General features: G+C 38.4%; 1 protein-coding gene across 2 annotated transcripts in view; it reads left to right on the top strand.

The window, feature by feature from the left end:
• METTL15 (methyltransferase 15, mitochondrial 12S rRNA N4-cytidine) overlaps positions 1 to 18,555 on the top strand; it is a 173,431-nt gene that overhangs the window by 74,267 nt on the left and 80,609 nt on the right. For both annotated transcript variants that reach the window (XM_080931673.1, XM_080931672.1), the window contains exon 3: positions 12,101 to 12,237. In XM_080931673.1, the coding sequence (XP_080787799.1) occupies positions 12,101 to 12,237 (137 nt within the window). The remainder of the gene's footprint in view (positions 1 to 12,100; positions 12,238 to 18,555) is intronic.

Raw genomic sequence — 18,555 nt, 5'->3', positions numbered from 1 at the left:
TGTAATAGGGTACAATTGAAGGTACAGATGAAATGCTTGGGAACTTGTACAGTGTGAGTCATTGTTCTGACAACACTCATAAAATGGAAAAAAGGAAAACATTATTTGTTTTGTTTTTACTGTAACTTTTGTATTCTTCTGAGATAGTTTGTTCTTTCATATAAGCCTGTGTGAGAGTTACAAATAGAGCTGTGTATGTACTTAGTAGGCAGATACTACAGGAAACATTAAAGACAGTAATGAATCAAGGGAGTTGGTAGGAAAAAATGACAAATTAGAGAATGATTTGACAGAATGAGTCAGAGAGATAGGATAACCCATCGCACACAAGAACAGCAGAGGAAGAGGCAACGTAAGGTCAGTGAGAGAGAAAAGTGTGGTATGTGGTATGATTGTGTGGGATAGTTATATAGAGCCAAGTTGCAGAGAGAACAAGCTAGACACAGGTGAAGTCAGAGCAAGGTCGTGAATGAGAAGGAGCCAGAAGACTAGACAATACTGCCAAAGTTAATATTAGGCCAAAGAGAGCAATTCAGATGGAAGCTGGGAGAAGCCGGATTGAATTAGTCATGTTGGAAGATTAGATTGTAAGGAGTCTAGAAGCTTCCAGTCCTAGGCCTGGATCTAGTTAGAAAGGAAAATGAAATGTCCTGGGTCCTGCCCAAGCTGTGGATTTGCATAGCTCAGGAGTAGCTTTTCTCATCCCTTCATCAAAGAAAACAAAAGATGAAGGCACAGATCTGAATCTAGGTGGGATTTAGGTGGTAGTCAAAGGGAATGGAAAAGAAGCACTTGGCAAATTAGGGCTATGATAAAGAGGGGTAAGGAGCTCTGGGTTTGTAACTAGCATTGGGGAGAGGGAAGAAAGAGAAGAAATAACTTACCAAGCAAAGGTAGCTTAGCATCATGGGCAGCTGGTGTGGATTAGTCTCACACATTATATCTATCAGAATGTTAGAACAACCTTGTCAAAAAGTTCATTTCTCACCAACTACATCCAAAAGTCTCCTCTATAGTATGTGTTGTCAAAGTGTGCTGATTCACCCCGAGAACCACAGTATTTCCTGAAACTACTTCCTAGTGTGTGTATATGTAGTTTTGCATTTTTGCATGCACTGATGTTTTTATTAAATTAGGTAGCCTTTTCAATTATAATTATATTTTAAAATATAATTATAATTATAATGCATTTAAAATATTTTATAATATAATATACTTAAATATATATTTAGTACTGTTAGAAATTAGATTTCTTTGATAATACATGCACTAATGAACTATTATGACAATGGAATTTAAATATTAATATTATTTTCAAAATCTTCCCTCAGAAATGCCCTCACCTTATCGATTCAAGTTTACAACACAAAAAGTTTACATTTACACATCTAAATTATTTTTGTAAGATGTTATATACACATACATATGTACATACATATACATATGTACATACATACATACATACATGCATATATACATATTCAACTGCCAGTAAAAAGGACCTCTCACTGAAGTTAAGAATACACATGTAAAGTTAAGGTGTGGAGAGGGAGAGGAAAGAGAGGGAGGAGAGGGGGAGGGGGAGGGGGAGGGGAGAGAAGGAGAGGGAGGAGGGGAGAGGTAGAGGGAGAGAGTCCAGTTTTTGCTCAAGGACTGGGAATTCAAGGGTCTTTAGCAACTCTAATTTATGGTTGTCTTTTTGACAAAACCATCAAGGCTGATTAGGCCCAGAACTTTGAGGAAAACATTTATCCAGCCTTAAACTTTTCATATTCGTTCTCTTCCATTGGCTAGAGAAAAATCCTTCCAGACCTCAGGTTAGCAGGGTAGAGAGGATGCTGAAACTTCCATTTTTATTATCTGTCTCTGAATTCTTATATGTATAGCTATTAGGAATCTGTTTAACTCCTAGTTCTTTCCCCTCTCCGGGCCACACTAAGGGATCTCAGGGAGCTGGAGGAGTCAGCATCTCTAACTGCTTTGAACTGGCAAATGGAACTATGTAGGAGGGCTTTGCAAAGTGCATCAGAGGAGTTGATTTAACAGACCAACTTAAATTTTGAGCAATGGCAAAGATCCACATGAACATATGACAGTCATTTAATGACAGCATACAGCCTTGGCTCATGAGGTAGCATCTGTAACATATAAAACCGAGACTTTTGATATTAATATAATTCTAAGAGAGTATAGTTAAGAAAATAGTCTGGGAAAGTTTGTCTTTATTATAGGATGAGAACAAGAACAGGCAAAAAAAAAAAAAAAAAAAAAAAAAATCCAGAGGATAGTTGGCATAGGCATCAATCAGCAAGATTGATTGATAATTTTTTTCCATCATGGCCCTGTTGTAAGGTATTTACTATATGAAAGCTGTTGGTTTGCCCAGAGAGTTTGTGAAGCCTTTTATTGTGCAACTTAAGTTCATAGGTTGGCCTTTAGGTGTCCTCTATTACAGCCTTATAAGGAAACATAAAGAAACAAGGTTAATGAGAGAATATTCCTAGACATCATGGTTAATCTATGTCTCATTTAGTAAGGTGAAAAGTAATCATGTATATGATTGGACCATCCATCACATCCCGCAGATCAATGAAGGCTACTTCCAATCTAGACTAACATAAAATTTTATGTGCCAGACCGAAGTGTAACTGTATAATCAGCTCTTATTACCCCAGACTATTGTTTGAATTCAGAGTAGCTGTTTTCTTCCCACTATCCATTCCAGCAAAAGGTGCCACAGCCAATGCCCCAGTTATGATGTCTAGGGTTGCCCAGTTTAGACCATCATGACCACGGTCCACTGAGATTTTTGAGATTTTTTTTTTGTTTGTTTGATTAGTTGTTTTAATTAAGATACCTGCATCTTCTCATACTTTACATTTTTCTTCTGGTGCAAAAATTTTTTTCCATTATCATTTTTATTTTTAATGTTGAGTCATGGTTTTGTTATAGAGCACTTGCTAGCTATGTCTGGGACGGAAGATCTTCCTCTATCAGCTTGCCAAGTACTAGCTACTGAGAATACAGATCCATGTTATCATGCTTGGATCAATGTATGGATAGCTATATGAAGGGAACAGAGAAGAAATGCTTTCCTTTGCTGGAGAGATGGCTAAAAGGATAAAGTGCTTGCAGGACTTCAGTACAGATTCGGGAGCAGGCACATAAAGCCTGGCCAAGGTGCAGCCTCTCTGTATCTCCAGTCGTTACGTTGGAGAGAGAGGCGTGTATTCTAGGGGCTGCCTGCTCAGTCATCTAGTCAGAACAGTAAGTTCCAGGGTACTGGGGAACCTTGTCCTGGAACTGAGGCAGAGTGATAGAGGGAAACACACAAAGTTGACCTCTGCCCACACACCTACTTGCATAGCTGAGCACGCTCACATAAACCCCTACACCTCCCTCTCACAAGAAATGTTCATCTCATTTCTGCCTCTGCCCTAATTGTGCCTCCAAGTTGTGTTTTCTGAAGTGATCTTGTTATACTTTTCTGTGAGATGAGAATCTTTTTGGATTTATTAACATTAAATGCATTTTTAAAGTTCACAGCCTTTTTTGTTGCTGTGTCTTTTGGGTCTGGTCAATTCTTTCCAGGAGGGAATGTTAGTTGGCCCAATCTTTGGGAAGGGGGCTCTTTTGAGTAATGATAGCTTTGCTCAATCCAAGACAGAAAACAATTAATCCATATCCAGAGAGCTTGTGTTCTGTAGTGTGCAGTTTTAGGTGAATATGCAATTTTGTAGTGTGTGGTTCCTATAACCCTCTGTTACTCAGGTGCCATGCTTTAGGACCAGTCGGTATAGCTCTAATTTTTCCACCCGCCACATCCAATCAGTCTATTCTATTGATATAAATGCAAAGTAGATCATAGTATAGGTTCAAGAAACAAAAATATTTTGCAGTATATACCTGACATTGACAATGATTTGAAATTTACTTAACCCTTTATTAACTTTTCTTTTTCCTCTGTATAGTATTGCTAATTAAGGTATCCCAGAGTTTGAAAATTACTTAGTTGCATATGGGTTTGCATTACTTATCAAGGACTACATAACAAAGACGAAATGTTTTAGGTAGTTTTTGCATGAAATAACCATTCAACAAGTGTAACATACGCTTGGTCACATTCCTGCTGAGCCCTCCCCCCTTCATCCCACTCACCATTTTCTTGCCTGCCATCTTGGTACTGTATTTATTGAAGCCTCTTACCCGAGATTCCTTATGTCCTGCTATCCATTTAATGCTATTGGCTCTTGACAATTATTCAGGAAGTGCTTATACTTCAAAAAATTTTTTGTCAATACTTGCCTAACATGCACAGGGCTGTGGTTTCTTCTCCCGCTATCACTGAAAAGATTAATATTCAAAGACCTTCATTTTTAGCTAAAATGATATAAATTCTCTGTCCTAGTATTTCAGGAATAGCACAATTTGTCATGAAACCATCTTTTCAACATTTTCCTTACGTTTATCTGGTTCATAGTGCTAACTAACATGTGGCATAAAGGAAGGATTAAGTTGCAGTAAATAGCAAAACATCTGTAAAGTAAAGCAACCGAGGGTTGTTTATTTCCCATCTTTTTTTCCTGTCTTACATTGTAGACATTGTAGATATTTTATTGATGCTACAATTATTTATAGGCACATTCAAACCACCACATCAAACTAGAGTGCCCATGCACAACATTTATATTGCCCCCTATAGCAATATCAGCACAGAAAGCCCAATGAATATATAGATTATGAATGAATGCCATATATATGTTAACTGTTTCCTAAAAATCCCTAAGGTTAAGTATGTGTTTTATGTATTTCAGTGATCGAGGATGAAATTTATTGTTTGTATGTGAAATTTAGCTATAAATATTTTTAAAGCAAGTTCTTTCTTTTCAAAAGTCAAAATTAAAAACTGCCAGGAGAAAAACTCTTAGGATAAAAATCTTATTAAGTCAGGCCATATTGTTTCCAAAATCAGATGGTGACTTACTATTAAAGTTTTGCACAGATTGGAAATGACTAATCAACATTAGGAAACTGTAATTGGGAGATCTTCTCTCATGCTGTTTGTGGGTAAAAATTTCTTCATGTCCAAAATTAGCAGTGTATTTTCCTATGTGAAATTTAAAAGCATTTAATGATTGGAACTGCTATATTGAAAAGCTATAAAGTTATCAATGTTTGGATCTTTGCTGATGATTTCAGGTACATTGATTGATGTCTAAAACATTACATCTTAGAAACTCCCAAACATGGGAAGTATGCAATTGTAGGGCTCAGTAGAGTCAGAAGTCGAACATTTTTATGAGCAGGTAATTAAATTAAAATTATATATTATTATTATTAGCTTTATCTGCCCATAGTTCTTCGGGTTACATGGTTCATTTTAATTGTGTTACTACTTTTACATGTCACAGTTCAACCTTAAAGCATCCTCTTCTGTATCAGTATGGCTCTGGTAAAGCATCCGAGAAGGCATGCATATCAGGTTCCTGCCAGTAAGCACTGCTTGACATCAGCAATAGTGCTTGGGTTTAGTGACTGCATATGGGGTGGGTCCCCAGGTAATGCAGTCTCTGGATGATCTTTTCTCCAATCCCTGCTTCTCCATTTGTTCCTTTGTTTCCTCCCATGAACATTTTGTTCTCCCTTCTAAGAAGGACTGAGGCATTTGTCTTCTTGCCTTCATTTTCTTTGAGCTTCATAAGTTTTGTGGATGGTTTCTTGGGTATTCCGAACTTTGTGAGTACATACCACGAGTGACTGGGTTACCTCACTCAGGATGATAGCTTTAAATTCTGTCCCATTTGCCTAGGAATTTTATGAAGTCATTGTTTTTAATAGCTGAGTAGTATTCCATTGTTTATATGTACCACAATTTCTGTATCCATTCCTTTATTGTAGAACATCTGGGTTCTTTCTTTAAGTGATTTTTGTGGTTTTTTTTTTTTTTTTTTTTTTTTTTCCTCTTTAAGGGCTTCAACTCGTTTGTGTGTGTTCTCCTGGCTTTCCTGTACTTCTTTAAGTGTGTTATTTATGTGCTTCTTGAGGATCTCCATCATCATCATGAAGTGTGATTTTAAGTCTAAATTTTGTTTATCTGCTGAGTTGTGATTTCCACTGTTTGCTGTGGTGGGAGAACTGGGTTCTGATGTTGCCAGGTTGTCTTGGTTTCTGTTTCTTAGATTCTTGTGCTTTCCCTTTGCCATCTTGTTATCGGAGATGCTAGGCGATCTTGTTGTCTCTGACTGGAGCTTGTCTCTCCTGTGTATCTGTGGGCCTGTGGTCTCTAGAGGGAGATTGCTCCTGGGTGCTTGGCAATGCCCAGTCCTGATGCAAATGGGTTGGCTCTGACTTTGGCCTGGAAGTGTCCGTTCCTAGGCAGCATCGCTACCTGTGCCCTGAGGTGTGTGAAGCCTCTTCAGGATGTCAGTATAGAGGGAGTGTGGACTCACCTCTGTGCTCAGAAGTGAGAGCCCTCCTGTGGTTCTTCTGGGCACCCAGAAATCTGCTGGTAGGCCCACCAGTCCTGATGAAACTCAATTTTGTTTTTAAAATTAGGTCACTGACCTAGGAGATACCAATTATCTCCCCATTTTATGTTACATTTGGCTCGTAATAAATGTTTTTTCTCCTAATGCCAAAACTTCCTTTATTGATAGTACATTTCTAAGAACATAATAATAATATATTAAAATAATTTTGTAAATTACAAACATTTTACATATTCCAGAAATTTTTAAATAAGGAAAATCTCTCTTTTTAGAAACTGATTGGAACTTACTTGACTTTAGAAAATTAAACCAAATGAACATTGTTCATTTAAATCCAGTTTCTGACAATAATTGATGTTTATATCAGATGAGCTTTATTTAAATTATTATGTTTTTAATGTTCTATGTTTCAGTTATTCTGAAATCATGCCTTTAAAACAGAAGGTGCTTGCCTCGACACAAAGGGCATGGAGCTATACAATGGCAGGTACAGACATTTGATCATGAGATTTGCATATATGTCTCTTGCAAAATTTATTTATATCCTGCATGTATGTGTATTTTGCTTGCATAAATATCTGTACACAATGTGTATTCCACCAGAGAACTCCTATAGCTAATAACTTCAGCAAAGTGGCTGGATATAAAATTAACTCAAAGAAATCAGTAGGCTTCCTCTACTTAAAGGATAAACAGGCTGAGACAGAAATTAGGCAAATGTCATTCTTCATAGTAGTCACAAAAAAAAAAAAAAAAAAAAAAAAAAAAACTTTGGTGTGACTCTAACCAAGCAAGTAAAAGATATGTATGACAAAAACTTTAGGTCTCTGAAAAAGGAATTTGAAGATTTCAGAATCTGGATAGATCTCCCATGCTCATGGTTTGCCAGGAGTAATATAGTAAAAATGGCCCTTTTGCCAAAAGCAATTTACAGGATCACTGTATTTCCCATCAAAATTCCAACTCGATTCTTTATAGAGTTAGAAAGAGCAATTTTCAGATTCATTTGGAATAATTAAAAGCCCAGGATAATGGAAACTATTTCAACAATAACAGAACTGGAGGAATCACCATTTGTGACTTTAAGCTGTATTACGGAGCAATAGTGGTAAAAATTGTATGGTATTGGTACAGGCAGGTAGCTCAATGGAATAGAATTGAAGACCCAAAAATGAACCCACACACCTATGGTTACTTGAATTTTGACAAAGGAGCTAAAACCATCCAGTGGATAAAAGATAGCATTTCAACAAATGGTGCTGGTCCAAGTGGGGGTCACCATGCAAATTGATCCATTCTTATCACCCTGTATAAAGCTCAGGGATAAGTGGATCAAGGACCTTCACATAAAGCCAGGTACACTGAAACTAATAGACAAGGAATTATGGAAGAGCCTCAAACATATGGGCACTGGGGAAATTTTCCTGAACAATTTCCTGAACAGAACACTAATGGCTTATGCTCTAATATCAAGAATTGACGTTCCTAATTCCAAGAAGCACTTACTGGTCATAGCCTGATATGAGTGCCCCTCCAAGGCTCTGCCAGAGCCATAGTTATTCAGATGGAGATGCTTACAACTAACCATAGGACTGAGGACAGGGACTCCAATGGAGGTGCTAGAGAAAGGACTGAAGGGGCTGAAAGGTTTTGCAAACTCATGGGAAAACAACATCAACCAATCAAACCCCCCAGAGCACCTAGGGATTAAAACACCAACCAGTTAGTATACTTGGAGAGACCCATGGCTCCAGTTGCATATGCAGCAGTGGATAGCATTGTCTGACATCAGTGGGAGGAGAGGCCTTTGGTAGAGTGAAAGCTCATTCTGCCAGTGTGGGGGAGTGTCAAGGTGCTGAGGTGGGAGTGGGTGGTCTGGAGTTGGAGCATCTTTATGGGAGCAAGGGGAGGTTGGAGGGGGCATGGGAGAGGGTAGAAGGGGATGACATTTGAAATGTAAATACAGAGAATTCCAATAATAAATGATTCTTGGAGGAAGCACAAGAAAATAAAAATTAAAAAAATAAAACAGAATAATCCTACTAAAATTGCAAAACTTCTGTAAGGCAAAGGGCACTGCTATTAGGACAAAATGCCAGTTCCACAGTGGGAAAAGATCTTTGCCAATCCTATATCTAATAGAGGGCTAATATACAATATATACAAAGAATTCAAGAGTTATACTCCAAAAAATCAGATAACCCTATTAGAAAATGTTGGACTGAACTAAACAAAAATTCTCAACTGTGGACTAGCTCTCATGCACTGAAATAAATGTTCAACGTTCTTAGTCATTAGGGAAATGCTAATCCAAATAACCCTGAGATTCTATCTCACACCAGTCAGAATGGCTAAGATCAAAATCTCAGGTAACAGCAGATGCTGTCGAGGATGTAGAGAAAGAGGAACACTTCTCCATTGTTGGTGGGGTTGCAGGCTGGTACAACCAGTCTGGAGGTTCTCAGAAAATTGGAAATAGTGCTGAGGACCCAGCTATACCACTCCTGGGCATATACCCTAAAGATGCCCCAACATACAATAAGAACACAGGTTCCAACACATTCATAGTAGCTTTATTTATAATGGCCAGAAGCTGGAAAGGACCCAGATGTCCTTCAATAGAGGAATGGATACAGAAAATGTGGTACATTTACACAATGGAGTACTACTCAGCTCTTAAAAACAATGACTTTATGAAATTTTTAGGCAAATGGAGGGAACTGAAACATATCATCCTGAGTTCATCATAAAAAAACATATGATATGCACTTACTGATAAGTAAATATTCGTCCAAAAATTCGTATTACCTAAGATACAACCCATAGACCACATGAAGCTCAAGAAGGAACATCGAAATGCAGATGCTTCTGTCCTCTGATGTGGGATCCAAAATATCCACAGGAGTAAATAATAAGACAAAGTTTGAATCAGAGACTGAAGCAAAGGGCAGCCAGAGACTGCCCCACCTGAAGATCCAGCCCATATACAGCCACCAAACCCAGACAGTATTCCTGATGCCAAGAAATATATGCTGACAGGAGCCTGATATAGCTGTCCCCTAAGACGCTCTGCCAGAGCATGAGAAATACAGAGGTAGATGATCACAGTCAACCATTGAACTGAGAACAGGGTCCCTAATGGAGCAGTTAGAGAAAGGATGAAAGAGCTGAAGGTTTTTGCAACCCCATAAGAACAGCAATAACAGCCAGCCAGAGCTCCCAGGGCCTAAATCATTATCCAGAGAGTTGAAATGGACAAACTCATGGCTCCAGCTCCATATGTAGCAGTGGATGGTCTTGTTGGGCATCAATGGGAAGAGAAGCCCTTTGTCCTGCCAAGGATAGATAGCCCAGTCTAGAGGAATTTTATGATAAGCAGGCAGGAGGGAGTTGGAAGGTGGGCCACACAGTCATAGAAGTAGGGGAGTGGGGATGGGATTGGGTGTTTATGGAGGGGAAAGAGGGAAAGGCCATAACATTTGAAATGTAAATAAAATATATCCAATAAAAATCTTACTTAGAAAAAACAATATCATGAGTTTTATAGGCAAATGTATGAAACTAAAATATGTTACCTTGAGTGAGGTAACTCACTCTCAAAAGGACATGCATGGTATGTAGTGACTAAAAAGTGAATATTAGGCAAAGCTGTAGAGTACTAATGATAGCACCCACAGACAGGAGTACACGCAAAAGTCCAAGTGAGGATGCTTCAGTCGCACTTGGAAGGTGGAAGTAAATAATCACAGGGCGCAGAGGGAGAGAGGGACCCGTGTGGAAGAAAAAACGGACAAGGAAAAAGTGGAACAGGATCAGGTATGCTGTGGGTTGCAAGGGGACAGTGTCAAGCCATAGTCAGGAGGTGAAAGGAAATGAATTGGGGGGTAGGAGGCAGGCAGTATTTGTTAGAAAGTATCAGAGACCTGGGAGGTGAGACTCTTAGGACTTAGTGAGAATGACCTTAGTCAAAATGCCCAACATTGGGGGGAGAGAACTCAAATTGTCTACCTACAGTAGATAGGCAAGGCCTCAATTGGAAGAACATTACTAACCCAGGGAACATTTTTGACCCATAATTGTTCCTGTCTAAAAGGCCTGCAGTAACTAAAATTGAGAAGAGCCTGAGGGAAATGTGTTCCAGTGACAGGCCCACATTGGGATCCAACTCTGGACTGGGTACCAAGGCCTGGCACTATTACTGATGATATGATGTGCTTACAAAGAGAAGCCTGGCTGGCTGTCCTCTCAGAGGCCCTACCAGCAGCTGACTAAGACAGAAGCAGATATTTACCCAACCAGTGGACTCAAGTCAGGGACCCATATAGTTGAATTCTAGGACAGGTGGAAGAAGCTGAAGGGAGAGCAACCCCATATGAAGACCAGCAGTCTCAACTAACCCAGACTCCAAGGAATCCCCAGAGTATGAGCCACCAACCAGGAGTATATAGGGGCAGGTCTGAGGCCCCTGGCACATATTCAAACAAAGGTCTGCCTGGTGTGGCCACACTGGGAGAAAATGTAGTTAATCTTGGAGAGACTTGAGGCCCTAGGGAAGGCAGAAGCCTGGTGAGGAAAGGGTGCACCTTCTTAGAGGCAAGGGGGAGAGGAATGGGATGAGGAACTAGGGGACGGGGAGCCATGAAGGGGGAATGACTGGAATTTCAATAAATAAAATAATTAAAAATTTAAAAATTAGACTATAATTAAATCATTTTCTCCTGTTTTTTTCCTTCCAAACCCTCTCATATACTGCTCTTTGTTCTCTTTCAAATTCAAAGCTGTTTTTTCACTAATTGTTGTTACATTCATATTTATATGCATAAATAGAACCTGCTCAATCTATATAATCTTTCTTGTGTTTTTTATTCTTCTTGCTTTTAAATATTGGGGGGAAAGGTTCTTGAATTGTGTTGCTTTGGTGGTTTTTTTCAACATACATACCTAATTTAAACACAAGCATTGGTTTTCATAACAAGCTTGCAATTTGTGTCAGGTGTTTAGACATAAAAAGCCTTTTGATATTTTTTCTTTTTGGTCTTGTATTTTCTAATTTTTTACTTTTCATATTACACACACACATACTCACACACTCATGTATGTATGTATATTTGTTCTGTGATTATTGCTAGGAGCGCCCCTTCTCATTCCCCCACCTTCATGATACAGTCTAGAACTTATTTAAAGCAGTTAAGCTATCTCTAATGATGAGACATTTTTAGAAATAATTCTAGCTTTCAGTTAGCTATGAAGCACACAAACATCACAGCTATGTGACCAATTTGACATCATGGTGAAATATTAATGTGACATGGTTTTCCAGTGTATACAATGTATTATTGTGCTGATTTTGTAATCAAGTTTCTTTGTTTGTTTGTTATTGTGTGGGGTGTGTGTGTGTGTGTGTGTGTGTGTGTGTGTGTGTGTGTGTGTGTGTGTATTTATAGCTCAAAATAAATCCAAGACTCAGTTCTGAAAAAACAAATTAGGATAGCTAGTAGTACTATTTTTATATTTGTTGTTATTTTTATAATTTTCTGCTTCTGTAAATTAAAGTAGTTGAAACAATGTTATGTACATGCTAAAGAGAAATTCTCTTTTTCTATATTGGTTAGGTTTTTCTAGATATGACATTTGGCTCAGGAGGACACACAAAAGCCATTCTGTACAAGGAACCAGATATTACTGTCTATGCCTTAGACCGAGACCCAGTGGCCTATACTCTAGCTGAGCAGCTTTCACAAATGTACCCGTAAGTAATACTCTATTCTGAACTGGTGCCTAGCTTTACCCCGTTTGGTTTATCTCCCTGAAATTTACTCTTACTTGAATGTTGGTCTATTTTTTTTCATTGGCTCTTTTACTGTTCATACCTATTCCTGCAAAAGAAAGGATTCATGTGAAGAATGAATGCCACTTAAAATAATGGCATGGATGCATGCATCCCTTTTAAATCTGTGGAATTAAAATAAAAAAATTACTCCTGTATACAAGATTCACAATATGTGGAAATGTTCTACAAAAGTATTTTGAAAATTGACATATTGTTAGGAAATCTCTGTTTTTAGCTGTATTTAGTGATGTTAGCATCTAATGTGTACTGCTCTGAGCTGTTGCCAGTTGATCTTAATCTTGAGCCTAGTTATACAACTTAATACAAGCAAACAATTAGTACTTTTATAGGTTTAAAAAACTAATAAAGTGTGAGGTCTTATAGTGTTTAAATGTATCTCACAATTATGTAGCTGTGTTTTCTGAATTTTTTCTGAAATCCACATACAGAGGGATTTATCATTTTGCTAGAACTAGTTTGCTCTCTGCCACCTTTAAAATAAATAAACAGGACCACAAAGATGGCTCAGCAGGTAAGTATGCATGCCTCCAAGCTTGACTACCTGAGTCTCTCCCCACATGATGGAAGGGCAGACCCAACTTCCACATTGTCCATACAACTCTAAACACCCCATACATTCCATGGCATGTACATTACTTGAACAAATATGTGTGTGGACATGCACTTGTGCATAAGCACACACACACACACAAACACATGCACGCACACAAACACACGTACACACACACGGCTTAAGAAAAGTGAAGCATATAGTAATATCTGTATAGCATGGTATTTACAGGACTTTATTTTGGAATAGAACGTGTCCTGGAGCCTAGGTGACTGTAAGTTTCAGTACTATTTTCAGGTACAGTGATTTTATTCTTTCATGCTCAGCACCAGGAATAAGGAAAACTGACTGGACTGTGACTTGATGTCAACTTTTTCTTAGCTACAGCTATTACACAATAAAATGGCATCTTTGGGAAAACATCTAGTATGGCATGGGAAGTTTATGCAGAGTCTGAAAATGAAGCTATGCTGTGGGCAGGTGGGGAATGCTTCCTACTGCTTCTGCTCACAGGCTCAGTAGATCTAAAGAGGAAGATTCCCTCTCTCAATGAAATTTTCAGGAATGCACTTCGTCTGAAAGTCCTTCAGCTTGATCTCAGTTTGCCTTTCCTTCCAAAAATCACAGTAGAACGTGCTTCAACTAAACGAACCATTCTCTGTTTCTGCAATGTAACATAAATATATTATTTTATGTAGGTTTTATTTTTACCAAGCAAAATATAGTCCACTTATAGATGTGAAAACTACTAGTGTTGGACATATAAATGTTTCAAGAAATACTATTCGGCTAGCTATTTTTAAAAGTATACAAACTAAATAAAAGCATATAAGGGAAATAATTTTCATTTACATTTATTCATTACAGTGTATGTGTATCTGTCTGCATCAGTGCATATATAGAGGTAATAAATCTTTGAGAGGATGTTACTTCTAGGAATACTGTTTGTTTGGATATTTGGTTTAATGGGATGACATACTTTTCTTGAAACAAGTAATCACAGTTTGTATTAAATCACACAATGGAATAAATTGTCATTTTACCATGAACATCTTTTGAAGAAATATCTATAGGTGCTTCTCTTCAAGTAATTATGTTGCTTCTATTTTAAACACTTTATACTTCTGAAACAGTTCATATTTTCCACATTGTCAAGACTAAGAAATCAGTATTATCTCTGAAACCTAAGCAATTCATGTGATTGGGGAGTTTTCTGGTAACCAATTTTAGCTCTTTCTACATACTGTTAGAAAGCTAGACTTTTCCCCACTAACTTTACACTCACCTGAAGAGACAGGTTTAAATTGGAGCAGCAGGACACTCGGTTTAGGCTTAGCTTACTGGAATATAGATGTTGAAGGTGATTTAAAAACAGGATTCTTTTTAATGCCCTGGGGAGCAATATGTGTTTCATATATGAAGTTCAAAAAATATACAAGTGTTTGAAGAGGGAAATAAAAATTATCCCATTTCAGTATTGGATTATAATTTTAAAGCATATATTGCTTTTAGTAACTTAAATTTTAATGGTAGACATTTATTGCTTTCAGTAATTTAAAAAGTTTCCTCCAATGGCATCATCTGGCAGCAGTAGGAGGAGAAGCCCTTGGTCCAGTGAAGGGTCAATGCCCCAGTGTAGGTGAATGCCAGGGTGGAGAGGCAGCAGTGTGTGGGTGGGTGGTGGAGCACCCTTATAGAAGCAGGGGGAGGGAGAATGGCATAGGGGGTTCCTGGAGGGGAAACCAGGAAAGGAGATAACATTTGAAATGTAAGTAAAATAAATACTGAATTCAAAAAAAAAGTAGGCTGATTTGGACATAATGTGAATTAATCTGTTTCAGAGTGAGGCTTACTAAGAAACTAGAGTTGGATGACTCGAAATGGAATGAGTTTCAGTTTGGCAATAGTTTCCAGGCAGAGCATAATGGGATATGTAGACACTATGAAGAGTTTTTAAATAAGAACTTGAAATATTATTTAATGATAAATAAGTAATCCACCATTTCTCATCACTTACATGATTTTTATTCTTTAAGGGTGCATTTTAGATTTACTACCATCAAATTTTATGAATGTTTAGGTTTAAATTTTAATATTCTTTCAATAATCAATAAAGTATGGTCAAATCAATATTAATATTTACTTATTCATCCATCTACTTTCATGTATATCCGTATAACTTAATAGTAAACATGTAAGATATAGTTGAATGTCTCTTATTAAAAGCTATTGTACCTCCAAAAAATTTCCTCCAAAAAAAAAAAAAAAAAAAAAAAAAACAAACAAAAAGTTTACTCCATAGCCTTGTAAGTGGAGAATTTATCTATCTGATACAATCTACTCAAAATTATCCAGTATATATCATCTTTTCCAAATATCCTCGATATGTACCCTTTTTTGAAAAGGTACTATTATTCAATAGTTGTCAAATATGTGAAAGAAGTTAAAAAAAAAAAGACAAGTTTTAAATTTATGGCTTCAGGCTGCATCTTAGACAGTTTCAACCAAATGACAGTGTTTAGAAATAATTTATTTATGTTCTTTAACAAAGCCAAGACAGGAGCATCATCTGGTTTTGCATCGCAGCTCAAATCATGGCTGCCAAGAAGCAGAAAAAGAGAACCCTACACTATTGGAAAAAAAAAAAAAAAAAAAAAAAAAACCTTCCTTTGGATATTCTATTTGGCCCTGGGCTATAGAATGGGACTCATCACATTCAGGCCAGGATCAGTCCCATTAGTTAATACTCTGTACTCAGATGTATTTCACTAAATTCCATGGTTCTCAGTACCATAAATTCAGTAAGTTTAACCATCACCCATGATATTATCTGGCAGACAATGATACTTGCTAACTGTTCTGACTCCTTTCCAATTTTTCCCTCCATTAGATTTATGCTGCATACACAGTTTTAATAAAATACAAATATGAAATTAGTTCCCTGATTTAAGTACTTTGGTGCCTTTTCATTGTTCTTAAGTTCAAAATCATGAACATGGTCATACATGATTTAACTCATTAGTGTTTCTCTTCTTTTCTATCTGTTCTGACGGCTTGTTTTATGTAGTTCTTTTCAATGTGTTATTTTCTTTGCTATTTTCAATGTGCTAATATCTTTGAATATTCTGTTCCCACTACTTATAAACATTCTCTTCTGTTCTAACATTTTTTTCCTTTACCAAGATAACATTCATCTGGTCATGGAGTTCATTTCCTCTGGAAATCATCACAGATGTTCTAGACTAGAGTCATACGGATATCGCATTACCTTAGAACACATTGTACTTATTAATAGTCATGATCACAGCCGTAGTTAGACATTTATGACATTATCTGATTCTTGTTTATTTTGCCTGACAATGTAAGCCCAGACAGAAGCTATATGCATTCATTTCTTTATATCTCTCAAAACTTGGAAATTTTTCTGAAAACTGTTTAGTATAATACATGCTATGAAATAAGCATATTTTTCTTTTTTTCTTTTTCTTTTATTGAATATTTTTTATTTATAGATAAAATATTATCCCCTTTTCTAGTTTTCTCTCCAGAAACCTGCTATCCAGTCTTCCCTCCTCCTGCTTCTATGAGGGTGCTCTCCCACCAAACCACCCACTCCCTCCCACTTCCTCGCCGTGGTTTTCCCCTACACTGGGGTATTGAACCTTCATAGGAGCAAGGGCTTCTTCTCACATTGATGTCCAATAAGGCCATCTTCCGCTACATATAAGGCTGGAGCCAAGGGTTGCTCCATGTGTACTCTTTGGTTGGTAGTTTAGTTCCCAGGAGCTCCGGGGTTCTAGTTTGTCCCGCGCAACCATCTCGCGAGCAAGTACGACATGGCACACAAAATAGGATTCTTCTGCGGTAAAGCTTTAATGCATCTCAAGAGGCAGAGCATAAGCTTGCAACACGTGAAGACGAAGACCCCGAACTACCTAGCCCATCCCCTTATATAGGAATCAGTTCTTGCCTTGGACGTGGAGCCCCCTGATTGGTTGAAACTCATCAGGTCCTATGACACGGGAGAGGCAGAGCTCAAGGAGTGGAAAGTTACCCAGCGCGTGCGCACATGACTTGTTTACTGCTAACTCCAGCCGGATGTCAGCACCATCTTGTAATGCAGAATGTGCAGGCAGCGCCCCACATCTCCCCCTTTCTTTTATTCTTTAAGCAAAGTAGGACACCCATATTAGGAGGGCAGAGTTAGAAATCAAATCCTCATTAAGGTTTATAAAGACCATGTACAGGAGTAACCGCTAGGCTTTTTGTACCTCATAGTACTCCTGACCTGTCACTCTGCCGTTTTTCTGAGGGAGGGACACTGGGGCAGGCAACCCTCATGCAAAATGACATATCTCCCAGAAATACCCCGCGGCGAGGGGCTCTCAGTGTGATGCTTAGCTTGGCATCCCTCATGGGCTGCTCAAGCCAGACACTTTAATCCTGTGCAATGAACCAAAGTTCTAGGAGTGCAAGAGCTGTCTGGCCGGCGACCTACTGCTTAAGCATAGACAACCAGATATCGGCTGAAGCTCCATGTTCTAGACAGACTAGTGCTTGGGCAATAACCACCTTGTCTCTTTTTGTTTGGGTCTTGAGCTTACAAACCAGCCAGAGAAGCAATACAAGTCCGCAGCAAAGAATTGCTCCAAAGAGTCCCACCCCCACCCAAGTTGATATCGGTGGTGAAAAACTTAGGGAAGACTGTATCATCATGTTTCACTGGAATTGGTTTCGGGAAGGCCGACAGAATCGCCCATCTCGCCTCTCCTCTGACTCTCTGGTTCCAAAGCATCAGGAGCAGGGCTGTCATCAGGAGTCTCCACCATTTTTCGAGTGAGCCTCTTGGGGACCCAGAAGGGATTATTTTCATCCTGAGAAAAAACACAAACAGCTCCCCTGGATCTGATCAACACAGGATCTGGTCCTTTCCATTTATTAGTTATGACATCTTTCCATTTCACCATCTCTCTTGGTTTGTCCATGGGTAGGCAATGCCTTTCAGCCGTCGTATGGCCGTGGTCATCAAGATTTAAAATATTTAAGGTGAATAGTGCCATGGAAGTTGCAGTTCTAGGCACAGGGGGTAGAGCTTGCATAATTCCCCCTTTTTGTTTTATTAAATAGGATTTGAGGGTGCGGTGAACACGTTCGACGATGCCTTGCCCTTGTGGGTTGTAAGGCAAACCTGTGAGATGTGTCATGGCCATGTGGATACAAAATTGTTGGAATTTTTGTGAGGTATAAGCAGGACCATTATCTGTTTTTATGAACTTTGGTTTACCCCAGGCACTCCAGGCCTCTAGGCAATGTTGGATGGTGTGCTAGGCCTTCTCTCCAGCTAAGGGAGTGGCTGCAATTACACCCGAACAGGTGTCAATGGATATATGTATATATTGCAGCTTACCAAAGGAGGAGACATGGGTAACATCCATTTGCTTAATAGAAGGAAGGGTAAGGCAAACCTAGGCCTATCTTGAGAATGTAAAGGTATGGAAAAGAAACAATCTTTAATATCTATTATCATTAAAGGCCAATATTTTGGGAGCGCCGTGAGAACCGGTAGGCCACATTGTATAGGGCCAAGCAAATGCATTTGTTCATTGATGGCTCTCAAGTCATGCAACAATCGCCATTTTCCTGATTTCTTTTTAATCACAAAAAAT

Source organism: Micromys minutus (assembly GCF_963924665.1).
Source record: "Micromys minutus genome assembly, chromosome: 17".
Taxonomy (NCBI): domain Eukaryota; kingdom Metazoa; phylum Chordata; class Mammalia; order Rodentia; family Muridae; genus Micromys; species Micromys minutus.
This window is presented reverse-complemented; position numbering and strand designations above follow the sequence as displayed.